General features: G+C 41.4%; 3 protein-coding genes across 5 annotated transcripts; all 3 read right to left on the bottom strand.

The window, feature by feature from the left end:
* Positions 1 to 2,313: 2,313 nt before the first annotated feature.
* zgc:103482 (uncharacterized protein LOC450001 homolog) lies at positions 2,314 to 7,250 on the bottom strand. 2 transcript variants are annotated; one of them, XM_042058933.1, is made up of 9 exons: positions 6,796 to 6,881; positions 6,514 to 6,583; positions 6,315 to 6,408; positions 5,945 to 6,097; positions 5,790 to 5,861; positions 3,874 to 3,957; positions 3,511 to 3,676; positions 2,678 to 2,884; positions 2,314 to 2,554 (listed from the first exon to the last, which is right to left on the bottom strand). In XM_042058933.1, the coding sequence occupies exons 1-9, from the start codon at positions 6,820 to 6,822 to the stop codon at positions 2,510 to 2,512; spliced, it is 918 nt and encodes a 305-aa protein (XP_041914867.1). In that variant the 5' UTR covers positions 6,823 to 6,881; the 3' UTR covers positions 2,314 to 2,509. The 2 variants fall into 2 exon arrangements, with proteins under 2 accessions (XP_041914867.1, XP_041914866.1); XM_042058932.1 differs by lacking the exon at positions 6,514 to 6,583 and having other exon boundaries at positions 6,796 to 7,250.
* A 622-nt stretch (positions 7,251 to 7,872) lies between these two features.
* LOC121679869 (zinc finger protein 260-like) lies at positions 7,873 to 13,533 on the bottom strand. 2 transcript variants are annotated; one of them, XR_006021453.1, is made up of 4 exons: positions 13,249 to 13,533; positions 12,416 to 12,593; positions 9,176 to 10,708; positions 7,873 to 8,472 (listed from the first exon to the last, which is right to left on the bottom strand). XR_006021453.1 is itself a non-coding variant. In XM_042058922.1 (3 exons), exons 1-3 carry the CDS (start codon positions 13,432 to 13,434, stop codon positions 9,258 to 9,260), a joined length of 1,815 nt encoding a protein of 604 aa, XP_041914856.1. In that variant the 5' UTR covers positions 13,435 to 13,533; the 3' UTR covers positions 9,090 to 9,257. The 2 variants fall into 2 exon arrangements, 1 of the variants encoding a protein (XP_041914856.1); XM_042058922.1 differs by lacking the exon at positions 7,873 to 8,472 and having other exon boundaries at positions 9,090 to 10,708.
* Positions 13,534 to 16,070: 2,537 nt separating this feature from the next.
* On the bottom strand, positions 16,071 to 19,675 carry LOC121679877 (uromodulin-like). The gene is made up of 6 exons (XM_042058934.1): positions 19,660 to 19,675; positions 18,144 to 18,542; positions 17,929 to 17,988; positions 17,607 to 17,723; positions 17,338 to 17,522; positions 16,071 to 16,756 (listed from the first exon to the last, which is right to left on the bottom strand). Exons 2-6 carry the CDS (start codon positions 18,376 to 18,378, stop codon positions 16,688 to 16,690), a joined length of 666 nt encoding a protein of 221 aa, XP_041914868.1. The 5' UTR covers positions 18,379 to 18,542; positions 19,660 to 19,675; the 3' UTR covers positions 16,071 to 16,687.
* Positions 19,676 to 21,106: the final 1,431 nt, after the last annotated feature.

Here is a 21,106-nt window from a genome sequence, read left to right as displayed (position 1 = left end):
CGGGTTGAGGGGTGTATACGGATTACACAAGGTCAACAAGCGTCCATCTGCACACCAGCGGGCCGAGAGGGCAGCGAGAACACTTAAACCCAAACATTCACAATCACCTCGGTGTTCAACTTGCTGCAAGGATTTCCTAAGAGACTGCGAAAACATGTGCCGAGCTATCTTTAAAGATTTGCCAAGGACATGTTTGGATGACGATACACAAGTATTGCTTAGAGACTTGTGATAAACCAATGCCAGTTGGCACAAGACTTTGCCTGAAATCTGATTGGGATTTTCAGAGTTGGCCAATACTGGCGGTACCATGTCTTTAGGATGGTTCAAGAGAGGCACGGGATAGGCTGAACTTCTTGTTAGACATACCAGAATGGTATTTTATTCAGCAGTCTTGCACTAAGATCCTCTTCTTTTTTTCAAAATGACGAGGTCACTGAATTTATTTAAAAGTGGAAAGGCAATATCCCTTCTTTTAAAAAAAACGATGAAGAAATCTGTGGAGTTTAAAATTTAAATATAGGCGCTGAGAAATAAGTTATTAAGGACTCTTTATTGCCTTTGAACGATAAAACTTTTATATTCTCAGCCAGAATTTTACCCCATAAAATAACCCTGTAAAACACGACATCTTTACAACCCATGATTGCATATTAATATGGAGGAAAACCATAGCAGCTGGAGCATGTGTTTATGGTCTCCACACTATTGCGCCAAATCACCAAAAGTAGAGATTTTGACAATGTCGGGTCACGCGTCATATACTGTGGAGCAAGAGAATCCCTTGCTCTCAGTCAGCAAGAATAGCCAGTGATGTGTCAACACAAATCAAAGATTCTAAAGGATTTAGCTTTCAATGTCATGATATTGCCTCTGGTGAAATGTCATACAATGAACTCTCTATTGTCAGCAGCCTTACTTAGGCCTTCCATCATCCCATCTATCACATTTTATTCATACAAAATAAGGTCTGTTCCAATATGGGGGGTGTCATGGATCTGATTACACATACTTCAGTAAAGTTAATTGATAATGCCTGTTTTGTACTGTATGTAGCCCAACCACTCTCACCCTTAGACCAAGAGAGCCCCAATGGATGGTGGATAGCTGTCAGTTAACTATTTGTTGCATCAGCACCTTCTTGTAATGCAGCATTTGGTGGTTGCGTTAGTTTGTGGCCTTAATGAATATTGACCCACAGCCTAGAATGATCAATCAGAAATCCATCGGGCAGTGGTTTAGGGGTGGATGGCAACAAAAGCCTTGTCTCAGATGTGAACTACCACTTCCTGCCTTATTACTTTGATGAGGCTTTTGCCTGGGTTGTCATCAAATCTTAAATTAAGCCCATTTTGCAGCGAGTTACAATACAATGCTATATGAAAGGTCATAATCCATCTGCACAGTATCATCTGCACAGTATGTTTTTCCCATCGGAGGACTGGGCTGAAAAAAAACAAATGTTGGATTTGATGGCCAAAAGACCTCAGACCACCAATGTGCAGAGCCCAATAAGAAACCACAACTGTAGATAAGGCTATTTTGGAAATACAAATATGTAGCCATTGATATACTGCCAGGAGGCACATTAGACTGATCCATTTTGTTCATATTTACACAAGGATACAGAAATGGAGAAGAATTCCTACACCCATGTTAACTGCATTCTTATGTTGTTTTTTTTTTTTTTACATTTTTATTAAGGACATGCTTGCCCACCAGATGTGCCATGGAGTCGACATGGTCCATCATTATGAACATGGCTTGTATAAAACAGTGGAAAAGCTGTATAGTTGAACAACAAGGACTAGGTATTTAAAGCACCCCAACTACTTACAAAAATAATCACAAAATCTTTGTGGATTTGACAGTTTGGTCATGGCATCCCATTGCCTGATTACAAATTGTCTGGAAGCTGCAGGGGCCACAGGTCGCAATGTCTCGATTTAATCGCCCCTTCACTGCAGTCATTAGCAAACAAAGATCAATTCTCATTTTCTGATCAGAGGGGAGCCAGGGTAGGAACAATAGCAAGTTGCCATTTTAGTCTTAGAGTGCCCCCTTGCGGTCAAGGGAAGTTTGAGATCCCAAATGGGAACATTACAATGGCAAGACGGGGAACAAACAGCAACTTTTGAGTTGAATTTTAGTATGCTTACAAACCAGTTACAAAGCCAGTGTCAATTTTGCATTACAAAAGCTGACACTGCATTAATTGACAATTTAAATATATTTTTTACGCCAATACTGAATCAGCCTTTTTAAGTCATGTCATTCACTTATATACCACTGCTGAATATCAAACACCATATGTCAATCATGCATTATTTATTTGTAAACTGGTGAACTTCAGGTTACTCAACACAGGCTTATTATTCCAAAGTACACATATCTGGAAAAATGCAGCTCCGTGGGTTCAATAAGAACAAAAGCCTGTAAGTGCACTCCTACTCAAGTGGAGGTGTACTGAAGGCCCAGTGCCAAGACAAGAGACCACGTTTCTTGACCCTCAGGCCAGAGCAGGGAAATCTTCAGGGTCATCTGGGTTAGGGACCTAAAATGAAAACAAAGAAAGTCATTGGCTGAACAAAAATGCAACCAGATAAGCGATTAAAAGGAAACCAGGTGCCTTCTGCAGACTACATGTACCCTGCCCCTTGCAACTTGTGGAACCTACCGCAACCATGTGCTTGTTGGGTGAGACTTGGGTGCGCGCTTCATTGGAGCCCCCACGGCCTCCGCGTCCGCCACGGCCACCTCGGCCACCACGTGAGGGTCGGGCCAGGCTGCCAAAGTTGATCTCCATCTTACAGGTGATGTCGTTGGCAGGGCGACGGAGGAAGACATCCCCCTCTTCCAGCTGTTCATTTATCTCACCGTGCTCCTGTCAAGAGAGACGATTAGCACCCCGCGATAAAAGGGCCAGTACCCTGTACGTGGATTATGCCTAGACCTGGATTAAAAAGATCAATGAGACACCCACTGACTGAAAAGATTCAGTGTAGGACTAGGCTTAATCCATGTACAGGAAGACTGCCTAAGAATCACACACACGATAAATGCCTCAAAAGTAAAATGTGGATTAATTTCCATGCAGCATCCTGATTTCATGACAGTTTTACCAGACTTTCTAACAAGGACAAAACAAAGAATCGCCCATTGAAATGCATGGGATTCATTTGTAATGTCAATATGGCAGTTGTCTGTACCCCACCCCTTTCCTGTAATGTACATAAAACTATTTTTCCTTAAGCCTTATTTTAGAAGGGGGGGGGGGGGGGTATTTATATAGTTTGTCTAATTCAGATTTAAACAGATTCGCCTGATGTACTTTGTATGTCCATATGACCAGTATGTATACATCCCACCTGAATAGGAAAATAGCTGCCCAAAGTGCTCTACCAAGATGGCCAAGTGGGGGGGGGGGGGGGGGGGGGGGGGGGGGGACTTGCAGAGGTAAAACCAGTCTTCATAGACAGCGCTGGTACTAAACAGGTTAAACAAACTAACCTCTTGCAATTTGGACTTGTGGATGACCACCGCCTTGGTGGGCACAGCAGACTCGGCTTTGCGAATGTTGAACTCGTTTTTGGGGCGACTTTGTTTCTGAAGGGCCTTCCACTCATCCAGGGACATCTCAATAGCTACCTCCACAACCTCCTCGCCCTCTGGAGCGCTATAGCACATCAACATGTAGCTTAAAATGTTATTCTAATGCTGCAACTGTAGCTTAAATGTTTTTCTATTGCTGTACGTGACATTGGATAAATAAATCAGCCAAAAATGAATAAATGTAATAGTCATATGGATAAACACTCAAAATGTAAACTAATGCTTTATCCATGTTGATCAATTAAAGTTACTAGGACTCACCAGTTCTCTGCATCAACCACAACTGCCTCAGGAACATCTTCTCCATGTCCCATTTCCTCAACAGGTGCTTCATCCACTGTTGCACTGAATTACAAAACAGACTACATGATGACAAAAGCCTTATGACCATGACTGGGAAGTAAGGTGCATTTCCTCACAGTATACGGGTCACTAGATTACAGAACTAGCTGTACATCTGTTATTTGTTTATTGTTAAAGCCAAAGCTGACTACCAGCAGTTAGGCGGGGATCACATTGGCAAACGTAACGCAACGCTCAGAACATAAGTTTTATCTTGTTCCTAAGCAACACAAACGGTTTGTGAATTGAATATGCTCGCGTTGCGCTTTGAAAGTTGAACCAAGTTGAACGCTCAGCTTGTTCAACGCTAGCATTACGCCAGTGTTGCCACCGTTACGCTGCCGAACCATAGAGAAGTGGAAACCAGCTGCAGAACCATGGAAAACTGAATTAACAGATCAATTAAGTGTCAAAACGCTAAACAAAACTGCCAAACGGGTTTCTTAAAAAAAGCCCAACACACACACACACACTAGATGATCTGTTTAAATCATAGTAAAACCACAGCATAGATGCAATATTGACAGTGGCTAGCTCAATATTAGTATGCCATCAAGTCAAAGGCTGGGTAGTGTTACCAAAGCTGTATATATATCTATATACGGTTCTGGTGTTACTTGATAATGGTGGCATCTAGTGGTGAGGTTGAAGATTGCAACCAACCAAACACTTTTCTTCAAGTTTGTAAGAAAATGCATGCTTACAACTGCATCAAGAAGTCAAAACATGTCAAGCGAGGACTTCACTATGCATAGATATTGCATTTAACCTGCAAAAATAAATACCACAGGGTCCATGGACCTTGTATCCAATTTTGGCTATATTGTTTCAAGGCTGAATGTGAGCAGCAATGCTTTTTTAGTTCAACTGGCAATCATTTTCAGTAGCTGAGGGCTGCGGTCTGCAACATCACCTGGTCTTGGGTTCAATTAAAGATAAGTACTAGTTTTGACACAAATGTAAAGTTACAATCCTGGTTGCAATCAAAATACCCACACTTCTACCTCCACCTAGAGCCTGTTATTTGTTTTGCAAAAATCCACAGCTCCCAGTTCTTCTGGTCCAATCAGAACAGGGCTGAGTGAGATCTGACTGTCAATCACAGTCTGGTGCACACTGACAAGCACAAACTTGATGAGGGTGCATGAGAGTTGTAGACATTCAAAATGTTGGCTAAGACCCCTCAATCTGTCAGACTTGCCAACTGCAGCTTTAACATGACTCCCATGTCAGAATCTGGGTTCTCAAACTCCACAACACAAAAAGTTGTCGTCCTTTCTGCGCTACTGTAGAAACATGGGTGCACACAATGTCTCCAAGGAGACAACCTGCCCCCTATATGAAAGTCTAAGTCAAGCCAGGGGAAAACATGGGTACATTTCAAAAAATGGGTAATTTCAAAAACTGTCATGCCACAGTTGTTGCCAGTATAAAACATCTTAAAATTGTTCAGCATTAAAATATTTAGAAAAACCTCACCGTCAATGACTGCTCAATTTAACTCAAAATAGCCTCAGGTGTAAGCGATATCAGAAGAGAATTTTTAGATTCTTTACATTTCAACCTTAGCCTAAAATCAATACTCATTATGGGCTTCAGCTGCATTTCCATTTTGCCTAATAAACAGCATTACACAGCAAGACAAGTCATTTGCAGATTTAGAGCAATTCACTCTTTGGTAACAGTAGTGCCAGATAATGATACAGGTTATAAATAAGAATGCCCATATATATATATAACCTGTATCATCATTATACACCGCCCATATTGTTTCCCCCATTCATTCAAGTGATCAACAGTGTGAGCACGTTTACGGAGGAGCTTCCGGTGCTCACCTCATGTGGTCTCTCATAGAACCCCAGTTTCGAGAGCCATTGCCTCCCCTTTTCTCCTCAGGTCGAACACTCCTGTAACAAGACCAATGCAACTCAGGACAACAGTACTCACAAACCAAAAGGGCCTTGCTCAAAAGTCAACCAAATGGCCTTACGTTCGATCACTGCCACTGTGGCGCTCAAACTCCCTCTTGCCTCTAGGGTCAAAGCCATCGGTGGACCGGGTATATCCACCACCTGCTCCTCTTCCTCCACGGCCCCTTCCTCCTCCTCGTCCTCTTCCACCTCGCTCACTATGTTCAACAGGTCTGAAAGGGAAACAATGAACACAAAAAGGTCATTCAGAAACAGCAAACCTTCTCTAGGAGTGTTTTTGATTAACTGTACAATCACTGGGCTGTACAAAACATGTTGAGCAGGTGCTAACCAATACCCTGGTTTTGAACTCGAGTGACCAAGCAGAGACAAGAGGCTCTTCTGTGGTGCATTGCCATTTAGTTTGTGCATAGCTTGCTGCATACTTGCCTCTCAACAGAGAAGCCAAGATCAGCCTCGTTCTCATTCCCCCTCCTATCAGTGAAATTGACTCGTCTCTCTCCCTTCTCGGGACGTTTCTGGGCTGCAGAAAGCACATGAAGCAAGTCAGTCATGAACAGAGATAACTATATTACGTAATTATGGATAAAGTTAAACCATTTTAATTGAAAGACAATACAATCCAGTCCAGTAAGTTCATGACAGCTTCTGGTAGCAGGTGCACAACAACGTTTCAAGCCCACTAAATGTGGAGCATGCTAGAACACAGTGAACGTTAACTTTATCCCGGTCCATCAGCTGACAGCACATTATGTGAAACTGATCCGCGTAGAGAAGCTAGCTAGAGAAGAGAATCAATAGCAACGGCAACGTAACAACTTAAATTTACTCAGTAAGGTTAGCTATCCAGTAGCATGTGCTAACGTTAACTATAAGCCTGTTAATGTTAACATTATCGATGTTTACTCACCTGGTAAACTTTTGTCACTGGAAACATTATCTCCGTCGCAAGCGACTGTGACAAGGGTCTTTCGGTCCCTTTGAGACCCTTTCTTAACCCCCTTCCCAGGTTTCTTAGAATCCTCTTTCTTCTTGGCTTTTGGCTTCTCCACCTGTGCTTGCTGAAGGATGTCAAACGGGTCTGACTCATCATCGAAAAGCTGACCAAAGCGATTCGTAACCAAGCATCCGTACCCACTATCGGGTGCGTCCTCCTGAACCAGGCCCTTCATTGCAAGTGTTGAGAGTTTTTAAACAACCTGACCGAGCACCACTTTTACCAGCGGAAGATACCACCAAATGCCCAGTTTTAAGAGCAGAGCGGTACAAGCGAAAGCATTTCTCTTTAGACGTGCCAGAGTCCTCTGATGTAAAACGAACGTTCCTGATTGGAAACGTGTCTTCTCCCAAAATGGCGCTTAATTTATCAGGGCACAAACCCCGCCCTAATCATTCCACTTAAATTCTGTGAAGTGCTGAACAGCTGATTGGCCAATCAATCAAGATGAATTTTGGGAAGCTGCCGTTTTAGTTCTGTTCAGAATCACCACGTTTTAAATAAAGTGTGTTATGTCACGCTATTAAACAACATATCAGGAACTTTAACAATGCTTACTGTGGTAACATACGAGTATCTAGTTGTTTCTATCAGAAGTATGCAGTGTCCATTCTGGAATGGCTTAGCTATTAAAGTGAGTCATGTAAAAAAAAAGTGTACCCTGGTCAAGTTCAGCAAAGCATGCACAATTCAATTATGTCCTAACAATGTTTATAAAACATTGAATTGAACAAATGGCATAATTCACTACTGAACTTAAAAGCACTGTTTATGGTACCAAGTCTAAGAATTTCTAGATTTTACTAATACTTGCGGCTGTCTGTGCCAGGCTATTTTTGCTGCCACAATAAACAAACAGGCCTACAGTGTTGGCCAAACTGATGTCTACATTTCACTTGTACAATTATTGTATTGTACATTTTCTAAAAACTAAATGCTACAATAGTAAAAAAGGAAACAGAGTAACCATTTTTTAATGTCAAGAACATAGTGTAAAAGAAAACATTTGTAGACAATTAATGACAATTAGAAGACAATTAGTGAAGGAATGTTTTATGTTTACAATACAATACACACACACACACACACACACAATTCTACAGGTGTTCAGCTCACTAAGCTCATTTCTTCAAACTATTCCAGGTCCCTTTTTTAGGTGTAGCCTGACTGAAGCGCTTGGACTAGTATCCCTACCATGTATGCGCATGTGTGCTCCATGCACCAGCGTAGACCAGTTGTTTCCCACAGATACAACACCTGTAGGGCCTCTCTTTTAAACAAACATGCTGGTGGATGTGGAGCGAGGCCTTCAGTAGGAACTTCCTGTTACAGTGGCTACAGGTGACCTTTTGGGGCTCCATAGAGCAAGGCTCTGTTGTGCAAAGTATGCTTATTTAGCAGACTGCCAGCTGCATCTCTTGTCACAGACCTGACTAACAAATGGTCTTCTGGGCATGCATCTGTGCCTGGGCATTTTCAGGTGGACTGAGCTGACTAAGCCCTTGCCAGTTGTTGCCATCACAGTTGTTGAAAGGGCTTGACAGAACATGGTTGAGCATGTGCTTCTTGAGGAACAGTTAGGTAATGAACCTGCCAGGCGGAAAAGAGACCAGGGACAACTTATAAGAAGAAGTAATAACTATCAGAGAATAAATAATTTATGGTGTGGCATGTCAGGAGAACGAGTGAAGAATTGGCAAATCACGTAGAGACAGTACTGGACAAGCATAAGTTATTGTTTTTGGAAAAACCCCACAGGTATCATTTTAATAAAACATTTAACAGTTGTGTTATTTTAGCATATATGATCATTTCAGAAATGTTATTGTTTCTAAGGCAAAAACAAATAGAGTTTGTGGCTAACTACAATAACACATAGTGTATTAACTGATGTAGTTGTAATATCTAGAGGAACATAGGTAATATAAGTGCATTAGAAGTTTTACAGTAATGGTGTGACTTACAGAGAAGCTCCTTGTCTGTGCATTACAGCCGTGGCCTACTGGTTAGCGCTTCGGACTTGTTGCCGGTTTGAACCCCGACCAGTAGGCACAGCTGAAATGCCCTTGAGCAAGGCACCTAACCCCTCACTGCTCCCCGAGCGCTGCTGTTGTTGCAGGCAGCTCACTGCGCCGGAATTAGTGTGTGCTTCACCTCACTGTGTGTTCACTGTGTGCTAAGTGTGTTTCACTAATTCACGGATTGGGATAAATGCAGAGACCAAATTTCCCTCACGGGATCAAAAGAGTACTTATACACATACACAATACATACAACAAACACTAGCACTGACCCATCCATGTTTCTGTGGATTTGCAGGGTATGAAATGAGCATTGTTTTGGGCGCCTGGTTACACGAGCACCAGATCCTTCCCTCACAGGTATTTTTGAAGTTCACAATTGTGAAGTCTAAGGTGCTTCCGGTCTCCAAATTTCTTCCCGCAGTTTGCACAATGTAAGACCCTGAGGCCTGTGTGCACACGCTGGTGGTTCTTGAGGTGTGCGGCCTGGCTGAAGCGCTTCCCGCAGGCGTCGCAGCCGTACGGCCGCTCCCCCGTGTGGACTCGCATGTGCGTGCTGAGGCCGCCCGCGTAGGCCAGCCGCTTCCCACAGATGCGGCAGCTGTAGGGCTTCTCCTGCGTGTGGACGCGCTGGTGGACGGCGAGCGAGCTCTTGAGCGAGAAGACCTTGTCACACTGTCCGCACGGGTACTCCCGGGCCGGCGAGAGACCCTGCCTCCCTGTGTGCACGTTCATGTGCTTGCTGAGCAGACTGGGAAAGCTGAAGCTCTTGGCACAGATCTTGCAAGCGAATGGCCGCCTGGGCATGTGGATGTGGGTGTGCCTCTTCAGGTAGGCTGGGTTTACAAAACCCTTGCCACAGACATCGCAGCTGAATGGCTTGACCCCATTGTGGCTCAGCAGGTGGGATTTAAGTGAATGAGATGCAGTGAACCTTTTTGGGCAAACGGTGCACCCATACAGTTTCTGTCCAGTATGGGTGATCTGGTGGCGCTTCAGGTTACCGGCAAGGCTGAAGCGTCGGCCGCAAAGATGACAGACAAAGGGCTGTTCGCCTGTATGGACCAAACTGTGCTTTGTCAGGCCAGTGGCGTGATTAAAACGTTTGCCACATGTGTCACACACATGGCAACTGATACTCTGGTGGCTCTTCTGGTGGTTCTTCAGGTAGCGTTCACAGCTGAACAAGAGGCCACAGACCTCGCAACAGAAGGGTCTCTCACCTGAATGCAGCGTCTGGTGGTCCAGCATGCGGCTCTTGGACACAAAGGTCTTTCCGCAGGTGGGGCAGACAAAGGAAGTCTTGACCGCACTGCACTTGTGGCGGTCCAGACGACTTTGGCTAGGGAAGCTCTTTTGGCAGTGGGCACAGTTAATCTGCTGATTTGCAATATGATGGCGTTTGTGAGACTCCAGTCTGCTCTTAAGTGAGAAGCCCTTGGGGCAGCTGTCACAATTGAAGGGTTTCTCACCAGAATGCAGCTGTATGTGGGCATCCAGTGTACTCTGCCAGGTGAAGCACTTGGCACATAACGGGCAGCTGAATGCTTTGGCGTGTACCCTGATATGACGCTTAAAGGGCAACCTCTCAGTGAAAATCTTGCCACACGTCTCACAAGTGAATCGCAGCAGAGCAGACACGTCAATCTGAGGTGAAGTCCAACCACTCTGTCCATCACTGTGCCCCACAATCAGGTCTGTGTTGGTTTCTCGCTGCTGCTCCTGTTCTTCTGAGCGCCCCTCCTCCTCCTGTGCATCACACTCGGATGAGGATTCTTCAGAAGAATTCCCAGTTGTTGGTGGTCCTGTAATATGAACAAAATAACAAAACAAAAGGCTGCACTTGTATTATCATTTTGGAGCTTCACAGAACTTCCCAGTCTTGACTATCATAATGCACAGAAAAAAAAACATTCGCTTAAAGTAGTTAAAAAAAATAACCTAGAAATGGCAACAGATTGTGATGGCTTCCATGCTAACATTAGTATATCTGTGCAACACAGTGCATTGACATTTTTTACAATACACAGACATTATACAGACATGGTATTGGGTATCTGATGTGTTATGCCTACCTCCTACTACTAACCAACACAAAGTTGTCACAGAGGAGAGGAGTTCATTTAACTCAGTACACCTTGGCCACAATTTTTTGTTTAAATACTGCAAAGTCAGTCTATGAGTGAAGTTCTCACCCATAACGACATCACATGCTTTTAGCTGACCCAACAATGTTTGGGTGCTTAGGATATTTCTCATGGTATTAGATTTGCAAACAGATTTTGTGTAGACTTATTAAGCAAGCTTTGGCCCAATTGCCCAGAATTTATATTAGGGTCCTTTGACACGGGTAATGAAGACATGGTGTGCATCAAAACAATGGTCGTATGAACCTATTAAACATTCTATAAGCTATTTGTGTGCTCTTCTCTTCCTTTGGGTTTAGTCATCTGAAGTGGCCCATAGAGTGTTGCTGATTCTGCAGTCCTGTTCCATGAGCACCAAGGGGGTAGAGTGCAAGTGAGTGCTTCTTATTCTATGATGTGTCTTGGGCAGGTGCAGGTTTGTCCGAATGTTTGTATGGTGGCAAGATCCCTGGTCTACCACACTGCAAAAAACTGCTTATCTAATAAAATCTAACCAAGATTATTAGTCTTATATCAAGATAAAAATAACTAGTTTGTTTTGTTTTCAGTATAAAGAGACTTACCTAGCGCTTTCTCGTGAAATCATTTGACTTAATTTAGGAAAAGTTTGACTTATTTTAAGACATCTCATCCTGAAAACAAGCATATTTTTCTGCCAGTGCGTTAAGCAAATTTGTCCTAAAAACAAGCAAATTTGTCTGCCAGTGCGTTAAGTAAATTTGTCTTGATAAGACTCCTTAAAATAAGTCAAAGTCTTCTTAAATTAAGTCAAAATGGTCTTACGGGAGAGCACTAGGTAAGTCTTTTCATACTAAAAACGATACCAAATAGATTTTTTGATCTTATTACAAGATTAATAACACTTGGTTAGATTTCATTTTTTGCAGTGCAAGCCGACAATTCCTGTGAATCACCTTTGGATAGTTGTTACAAGTGTGTCGGTGAAAGACAACCACATCATATTTGTCAACTGAATGTAAAAGTTACTACTACATGTCTATTTGTTACTACTACATGTCTATTTGTTGAATGTATAGAGAGTTAACACCTACCGATGTCAAATTCCTTATGTACGTAAGGATACTTGGCCAATAAAACTGAAAAACTGATTCTGATCAGTAATGAGCTCCGTTTGTGCAACTCAGTCTGTTCAACTTTTCATTGTTTATCAAACAATCAGTAAATGATTCCACTCCTGTTTTGGGGGTCACGTCTGACCCACTCACACCATTACTGGGCACTGTTTATATCAATGCACATGTGTGCATATCTGTGTATGTCTTCTGTATGAAGCAACTCTTAAGCACAAACGTTAAGCTACACGCATAGGCCTATAAAAGCAGTTAGTATTAAAAAGCTACCAACCATTTGCAGTGTAATTGAAGTGGTCAGGGGCTTTGAATAGAGCATCTCTCCACTCTGTCTGGCCTTTAGGACAATTATTTTCACATTCTTGCCACTGGAACTTTATCTTGTTGACCAAAAGCATCACTTTGTCCACAGCTGATTTACTCAGGACCTCCATAAAAAACGCAAACTCCCTCTGCAAAAGAATGTTCAAATTCATTCATTCAACCTTTATTTATTCTCGGAGGGTCATTGAGGGAAGCCCTCATATTCAATGAAGCCGAGATTACAGAAACAATGAAGTAACAGGATGTAAAAAGAGAGAGAAAAAAAGTATAGGTATAGGTCTAGGCCTATAAATAAAATAAAACAAAGTAAAATAAATAAATAATAAGATAACATACATTACATTATAGAGGAGGAAGGGGAAAATACATAACATCTTAATAATAAAATAATAATAATAATAATAATAATAATAAAGACATTTACTTAAAGCAGGTACACATTGACATAGGAAGGTTTGTGATTACAGATCTGAATTGATTATAGGAAAGTATAGAGTTCATTTTTATATTACACTGAAGATTATTCCAGGAAGTAGGGGCACTAACAAAAGGTCGACTTTCCCAACTCAGAGTGGATACGAGGAACCTTGAGCATCAAACAGTCATTTGATCTGGTCTGATAGGGACCAGAATTCCACACAAGCATGTCTGAAATATAATCTGGTAATTTCCCAACAATACCTTTGTAAATACAAATGAGCGAGGGATATGCAAGACCGAACAAAATTACAACTGAGAATCTAGGGTCAGCCTTGTAATCAGCCGAGTAATGGTCAAACTTACGGTTTTGGCTTTGTGTTCTCTCTGTAGTTTTACTTTGAGATTACTGTTTGTTGCAAGGTGCGCGGTCTCTATGGGCAGTACAGCAGCAGAGCTTTCATCGAGCAGTCTGCCTAGTTCTTCCACTGCCGCTTCAGCTAAAATCTGCATTAGGCACCCAAGTTGTGACTGAAAGGTTGCGCAACTCATTATGCAGTGTTTTCTTTCACTAGAAGATTCATTCTAAATCATCAATGTATAAAATCGTTGATCTAGCCAAGTACATAAACAAATTCCAGCGAGGATGGAGCCATCTTCTTCTTCTTCTGTTAGGTTTTTATGCCAGTTAGTTTACAGACAAAGTGTGTTACCGCCATCTACTGGACTGAGGTGCAATCACATGGAAATTAAATAAGGGAAAACAACACACACACGCAAAAACTAAATCATGTTTGCTAATTTTGTTTCTTTGATAAATGTTCATCATAGAACTAGTGATGTTTTCTGATCTAGGCTCACCTAATAAGGTGTCTAAAGAAAAGGCTTTCACTTCCCTCTTCAGATTTTCTCTTTGTCTGGAGAATAATTAAGAACATGATGGATGGATCCATCTTTCTTGCATGTCACATAAAAAAAAAAAAAAATCGGTGTAGTCATACAACTGCAAATACCACCTCCACCTACTGGGTTGGAGTTGGATAACTTGACTGTTACCAAAATCAAAATACCTACATACTATTCTTAATGAAATACTAAACATTTAGTCTACCTCTATTCATTGCCCAACATACTGAAGTAAACATTCCTCTGAATTTTATTTGACCTTGGGGCACACTAGATTGATCCAGAATGCATTGGACCTCTGTACTATATTTCTAAAAGTATGTAAAAGTAGGCCTATGTAAATACTGTTCAACTTCCTTCCCTCTGGTAGACGATACAGGGCAGTGTTTGCCAAAACCAGCCAACACAAAGACGGCTTCTTCCCCCAAGCAGTCACTCTGTTGAACACTCAAACAGTCCCCACCCTGTACAAAGGCAATCAACACTGCTCTGCTCATCTACCTCATGTGTACTTCAACCTTACAGTTATAGTATTGTTATTAATACATTATCAGTACACTGAACTGCCTTTTACTATATTTAAATGTAATCTTAAACCTCAGTCTATACTGATATTGCACTATTTCCACCCTCTTTTCAACTGTATATTGCATCTTGCCTGTGTCTGTTGAGGTGGCCAGGACTTGGCAACCTTGACAGGGACATTAGCCTACCCATAGTGTCTATTTATTTATTAGCAAATGTACATACTGTATTTATTCTTATATAGCCATATTCTACTGCCCTTTATTTTATTCTTACTGTACTGTTATTCTTTTTTTATGGTTTTTATTTTTTATTATTATATGGTAAGTGTGTTGTACAGAGAGCAAAGATTAACCGGAGTCAAATACCTTGTTTGTTTACGCAAACCTGGCCATGATTCTGATTCTGAAGTATGTCTTTACTATTTTTTCGATCATACAAAAAATACAGTCTTTAAAAAAAAAAAAAAAAAAACAATTTCATATATTTCATTAATCATTTACACAGATCAAAGATAATGATGAGGAATGGAAATGAAAGATGTTTACAGCTTAAGAGAGTGTCTCTTTGGCAGTGGAGCCAGGATGTTCAGCACATCTAGACAGACAGAGAAAGAAATGTAACATATAGCAGAAACTAATTCGCCTAATTCACCCACCCGCTCCACCATAACAATCTTTGGAGTAACCACCTTCTTCTTCTTCTTCTTCTTTTTGGCAGTTTGCAAACGGAGTGCATTACCACCATCTGCTGGACTGAAGTGTGATGGCAAGTGTACCCTATAGCCTCGTTCTGGCCACCGAGTGAATAAGGCAAATTGCTGCGAGTCTGAAAACCACATGTTGTGTAACCATTTACCTGTATTCCTAGCAGGGAATAGTGGCCCACAACAAACAGTGATATTATCTTGGTTGTCTGCAGATCTGCGGGCTTTGTGCTGATGGACACGGTCACAGTTCTGGGGGAAAAAATCAAATAAAACACTAGTCTGAGTAGTTGTGACAGAGACTTTCTAATGAGGAGACACAGCACTCAAAAAATCCTCCATAGAAATGCATGGGGCTAGTTTGTAACGCCAATATGGCCGTCGAATAGGATGCCTAGGACTTGCCTAAAAAAGGACTTTGGTTGTGTCCAAACATTCGTTGTTATTTGTTTTTCTAACATATGAACAAACTAGAGAGTCTGAGGAGGTACTTCTCTCATTCACTACTAAAAGTGTCATTCTGCACTGAAGTTCACACCAGAATATTTCAATCTCAAGATCTTTTCAACAGACATCCGACTCCATAAGATGTGGAGATGGGGCATTGAGGCTCACCGGGATGCAGCTGTTGCCCACCAAAGGGCAAAGGTGAAGGCTGCAGTGGAGGTACACCTGAGAGGGAGCCCCATCGAAGGTGAACTTCCTGAAGGAGAAACGGCTGCTTGTGGACACCCCATTGAATTCAGACTAATGGTGAGAATTTTGAACATGTAAGTGGCAACTGTTATTTCATGTCAACAAACTGATAAGCGATGAGGTCCCAGTTGATGGAGAAGGTTGAATCGTTGATGGGTGTGGCCCAACAGAAGTCCAACACACTGGAGAACTGGCGGCCGGCCACTCCTTCCACGTCCACGGCTATGTAGATCGTCTCCTCAGGTTGCCCAGTCACATTGCCACTGAATTGCAGTGTGAAGTCTGCATCCTTATATGGAGTTATCTGAACTTGGTATGTCCCGTGTGTTGCAGGCAACTTTCATTCATTCATTCATTCAACCTTTATTTATTCTCGGAGGGTCATTGAGGGAAGCCCTCATATTCAATGAAGTCGAGATTACAGAAACAATGAAGTTACAAGATGTAAAAAGAGAGAGAAAAAAAGTATAGGTATAGGTCTAGGCCTATAAATAAAATAAAACAAAGTAAAATAAATAATAAGATAACATACATTACATTACAGAGGAGGCGTATAACACAGTTACATTATAACTTCAGGCGTATAACACTGCAGGCATATTAGGTGCATTAGAGAGCACTTTTTCACCGCTAATATAAATATGGATTAAACAAACCTATACATTTTTGCAATGCTTGACAGTTACTAAAAGGAAGCTATGCATCCATTGACCTTTGATGAAAATCTATTATACAGTCAATTTATCAAAAGGACTTTGCTTCAAAGTAGTTTCAATACATGAAGCTTTATTACAATACATTTGACTCTATAAATTACAATGGGCTCATTTACGAAATGTTATGATGTGAGATATCACCTTTTAAGACATGGATAGCCATATACATGGAATCATTTTGTTTTATAGGATATTCACAGAAAAACTGCAGACTCAGTTGCCTCTGTCTGCTAATAATATGACCTTCTGCAGAATTCTATTCAGGGGACAGACCTTCGGCTGTCCCCTGAATAGAATTCTCGTAGATGAAGTGGGTTTTATTGACCTGAAAAGACAACAATAGGTTTTCATTTTCATATCAGCACAAACGGAACAGGGATCCTTTTTGGCGTTACTGTTCTGTCACTGTTGCGTTTACTTTAGACACTGCTATAAGGATGTTTCTCCACATCTATGAGGAAAGGATCCCTACATTAAGGCATACGTCTGTTTATTTATTTAGCTAAATGACCTCTTCACGCTTCATATGCGCGCATGTGTGCCTACTTGTACTTTTTCACCTTGGGCTTGTCAACCAGATAGTCGCATATGCTGGGTCACTGAATCTCTGGCCACTTGTTAAAGTCATCTATCCATTCTGTTATCAGCTCAGGATCAGGCAGACAATTGCCATTAGCGAAGAATAATTTATTACGGTATGGTTTGCGGTCCTGGGATGACTATGACCATGCATACCTTGACAGCTCAACAGGCCAATGCGCCATTTTTCTGACCCCATGCTGCGCACCCAAGGCTCTGGATGTTTACAAACATTGAAGGGGTGTATTTACATCTGTAAATCTATTTGCTGAAAGTTATTAGAGGTTTTGGTAGATGTAGGTTGATCAAACTGTTTTTGCTCCTCACCCTTAGAACAGTTCCGCATTTCTGGTCGTCATTGTTGAAATGGAACTTCACCTGTCCCTCTAGAACTGTGCCTGTGCAGCCCGGATCGTTGAGGTGCAGAACTTGAGCAGGAAAGCCAGCCTCAAAGAGGAGGCAGCGGGATAGTGAAATCCAGCAGGAGCTATTGTGGCATGTGGCAACTAATCCTGAGAAAGGGACAGATGTTGTACATGTATTGTATCATGCTAACATCCATAAAACTAATCAGCACAGATCTGATTAGGGCTTACCAAATGACTCTGGGATAGGTTGGTGATGGCTCTTGCACAAGCAGCCATATATTCCATATACTTCCCCACATATCTCATCTTCTGTGCAGTGGACGTCACCGCAAGGGTTAGTCGAGACTACACAGAGATAGGAGGGAGAGTGTGAATGAGCAAGAGACGGTACAAAACATTCATGTCACTGTAAACATTGTACATGCTTCTCACTTCACAATACATAGTCATACTAGAGTGATATTCCAGAGTTTCTTGATAATCTCTCAGAGAACACACGCGTCATTATAAAACTACAGGGATTATGGATAAAAAGGAGAAAAATTGTCACCTGTTGAGGTGTGCACAGTTGCAGATGTAGGAGAAATGTTTGTGGATATGGTGTTCACATCTACAAAATAATTGTTTGGCTTTAAAGCAAATATGATCTGCTCCTCAAAAGTAAACCAGTTAGTGAACTAAAGATTGTGAGGACAAAAAAAAAAAAGTTTGGTGGTTGATAGTCAGCTAAAAGACTGAAGATGACAAAAAGACCAGTTATCATACCTGCACAGTAAGCATAATTACAGCCATTGGGCTGGACAAACTGGTAGACATAATAGTTTCCTGGACAAGCTTTGACTTGAATCGGAGGGCCTCGGTCAAAACAGCAGCCACGCCAGGCCAAAGCCTTACATATCTTCCTTGTAACTATCCCATCCTGTAGTTGGGGGTGGGTTCCATTCATCCACAGTTGGCCAGCGGTGCCGCATCCAGATCTACGTAAGCACTCCTCGGGCATCCGTATAGTCTGTCCATGATACAGCAACCTGTACCAGCCGTCCCAGGAGACTCGACTGTCGCAATGATTGAAGTTGTCAGTGTAGTTGGTAGCTCTCCAGGGTTCATCCAAGTTAGTGTATTTGTTTCAGGGGTCGAAAACAGGGCTGGCCAAGAGAGGTGTCACTATTAAAATATAAGAGGATGATAGATCAATAAATAGAGAGGACACTATTGATATACACAATTATGGAAAATATACAGAATATGGATCAGAGAGCTACATTTTTGTAATACCAAAATGGAACATTGACACGTTTATTCTTGTTATTGTATTTTCACTTAAACAATATGTTTTACTTCATGCAGTGGTACAAGGTGACCATAATATAATTGCACAACCACAGCCAGGTAAGGTATCAGTAGTCATAAAACTTTCATTAGTTTTGCCGTTACGACAATATTATCGCAAGTCTTTCTAGTCGTGGCTCATGCAAATAGTGACGTGAACTATAAAAACCAATTAGTGACCTCTCTCCAACAACAAACAGGAAGGGGCAAAGTAGGCAACAGCTGTAGCCTATATGATTATTTTTTATTCTTATAATATTTGTCATTTCTTATATATATTTAGTCGGCTCTTCCACGTGACAGAACAACTCTATATCGGTTAGGGATGTCACGAATGAAACAATGCTGCAGAAACACGAAAATACGACTTTGAGTTTAGTAGGCTATCATTTCAGTTCCTGTTTTTCTATTGCACGATGGGTAATAATTTAAAGGAATCTAGTTGCAGTTTTGTAAATAGTGACCCTGCAAGATCCCTGTAAATTGCAAAATCATAGTCTGTGACTTAAAACTCAACTACTTGTCTTTAGATGTGAGAGGGTCTGAGACCGTAGTCTTTCACAAATCTTTTCCAAATCTTTCAAAGTATGTCAGTGTAAGGAGGGCTTAACTCGTCTCGAACTAAGTAATATAACTACACTCTAAAAAACTATTCATGAGGTTAGTAGATAAAACTTAAAATGAAGAACATTTTCGACATAAAAAAAATAATGTTGCTACTTGTACATGTATTGTTTTAAGGAGTTTGTCATACTGCCATGAACATGAGGCATAATTCACCACTGAACTTAAACACTGTTTATGGTACACCACAGTCTACATGAAATCACACACACACAAATTCTACAGGTCTAGCTCACTTAATTTCTTCCCACAGCTAGCAAACTATTCCAGGTGCCTTTTTTAGGTGCAGCCTGACTGAAGCGCTTGTCTTGCAACTGTATGGACTTACCATGTCTGGGCATGTGTGCTCCGTACACCAGCATAGACCATTTCCCAGACCAGATACAACCATTAGAAAGCTAGATACCGCATTGGGCTCCATAACGTATGTAAATAGCAGCGTCATATTGCTTTTAGGCAACAGTCACTGGAGGCCAATGGAGAAACATGTGACTCTGACTGGAAATCAGACAGGTGTCTGTCTCTGATTGCCAGCAAGTGTGGCCCATAGACAGTGAGGTGTTTGCCCCCAGCAATATGGCAGCCGCGTTCACATATGCCACCTAATACAACTCAACAGACAATGTGGTATCTAGCTTTATAATATCTATGGATAGGATACAACACCTGCAGGGCCTCTCTTTTAAACAAACATGCTGGTGGATGTGAAGTGAGGCCTTTAGTAGGAACTTCCTGTTACAGTGGCTACAGGTGACCCTTTTGGTGCTCTATAGAGCAAGGCTCTGAGACAGTACTGTCTAAGTGGCATTGTTTTTGGAAAGACCACAGGTATCATTTCAATAAAACATTTAATAAACTTTTGTCTTGAGTTGCATTATTTTAGCAGATATAATCATGACAGAAATGTTATTGTTTCTATGGCAAAAACAAATATTTGAAATGGAAATGAAATGATAAAAACAAAAGATGCAGTTTAAAGGAGCCGTATGTAACAAAAATATTTCAATTAATCATAAAATGGCCCTGATATTTCACTAGACATGAAGAAATCATGTTCATTTCAAATACTTATATCACTGACAACAGTAGTCCGGCCAGGATATTGTAATTTAAAAAGTGAAGTTGCAGCCCTCAACTGATGTTGATGTGTTTTGTCATGTCATGTTGTGTTTTGGCCTGATGCGCCACCCTCCACCTATCTACTAATCACGAAGTCAGTAGTGTTTCGCCATCCGGGTTGGCAACCTCGAGTCAGGGGGGAGGGGGAGGGGATACACCGCTCTTCAGTATTTTGAAAGTGATTGCAGTATCAGTTTTGGCCACAATCTTACATATGGTTCCTTTAAGAGTTTGTGGCTAACTACAACACTTAGTGTAACAGATGTAGTTGTAATATCTAGGTCATCTAGTTAATCAGTTTCACAGAAATGAGTAAAATATAGATCGCGACTCTAGGGGGAGCTCTACAGTCGCCAAAATACCTGAAACTGCATAGTATCTATCTATAAATGATAATGTATGTATGTCTGTCTGTCTGTTATTAACATATCTCTCAAACCGTTCGTCCAAATCATTTCAAACTTGGCAGGTGTTTTGCTACATGCGGTTTCAAGTTTGACATTGTTTGGATAAATAATGCAAAAGATATTGTTAAATATATCAGTAAAAGAAGCACACATTGGCTTTACCAAAGTCCTTTTAGGCAAGTCTCTCCACTCGGCGGCCATATAGCAACACTTTTTGGGCACTCATCGGGCCTCCTATTCAGCAGAATT

Source organism: Alosa sapidissima, chromosome 13, assembly GCF_018492685.1.
Source record: "Alosa sapidissima isolate fAloSap1 chromosome 13, fAloSap1.pri, whole genome shotgun sequence".
NCBI classification, from domain to species: Eukaryota; Metazoa; Chordata; class Actinopteri; order Clupeiformes; family Clupeidae; genus Alosa; species Alosa sapidissima.
This window is presented reverse-complemented; position numbering and strand designations above follow the sequence as displayed.

Coding starts and splice junctions, on each gene's coding strand:
- zgc:103482 (XM_042058932.1), bottom strand. CDS start 7,057: ATGAAGGGCCTGGTTCAGGAGGACGCACCCGATAGTGGGTACGGATGC. Junction 6,409..6,795: donor CAGTGACAAAAGTTTACCAG/GTGAGTAAACAT, acceptor TGCTTTCTGCAG/CCCAGAAACGTCCCGAGAAG. Junction 3,677..3,873: donor GTGGTTGATGCAGAGAACTG/GTGAGTCCTAGT, acceptor GATGTGCTATAG/CGCTCCAGAGGGCGAGGAGG.
- LOC121679869 (XM_042058922.1), bottom strand. CDS start 13,434: ATGAGTTGCGCAACCTTTCAGTCACAACTTGGGTGCCTAATGCAGATT. Junction 12,594..13,248: donor GAGAACACAAAGCCAAAACC/GTAAGTTTGACC, acceptor ATTCTTTTGCAG/AGGGAGTTTGCGTTTTTTAT. Junction 10,709..12,415: donor CTTCAATTACACTGCAAATG/GTTGGTAGCTTT, acceptor TTCATATTACAG/GACCACCAACAACTGGGAAT.
- LOC121679877 (XM_042058934.1), bottom strand. CDS start 18,378: ATGCCCGAGGAGTGCTTACGTAGATCTGGATGCGGCACCGCTGGCCAA. Junction 17,989..18,143: donor TAATTATGCTTACTGTGCAG/GTATGATAACTG, acceptor ATTATTTTGTAG/ATGTGAACACCATATCCACA. Junction 17,724..17,928: donor AACTGTGCACACCTCAACAG/GTGACAATTTTT, acceptor ATCTCTGTGTAG/TCTCGACTAACCCTTGCGGT.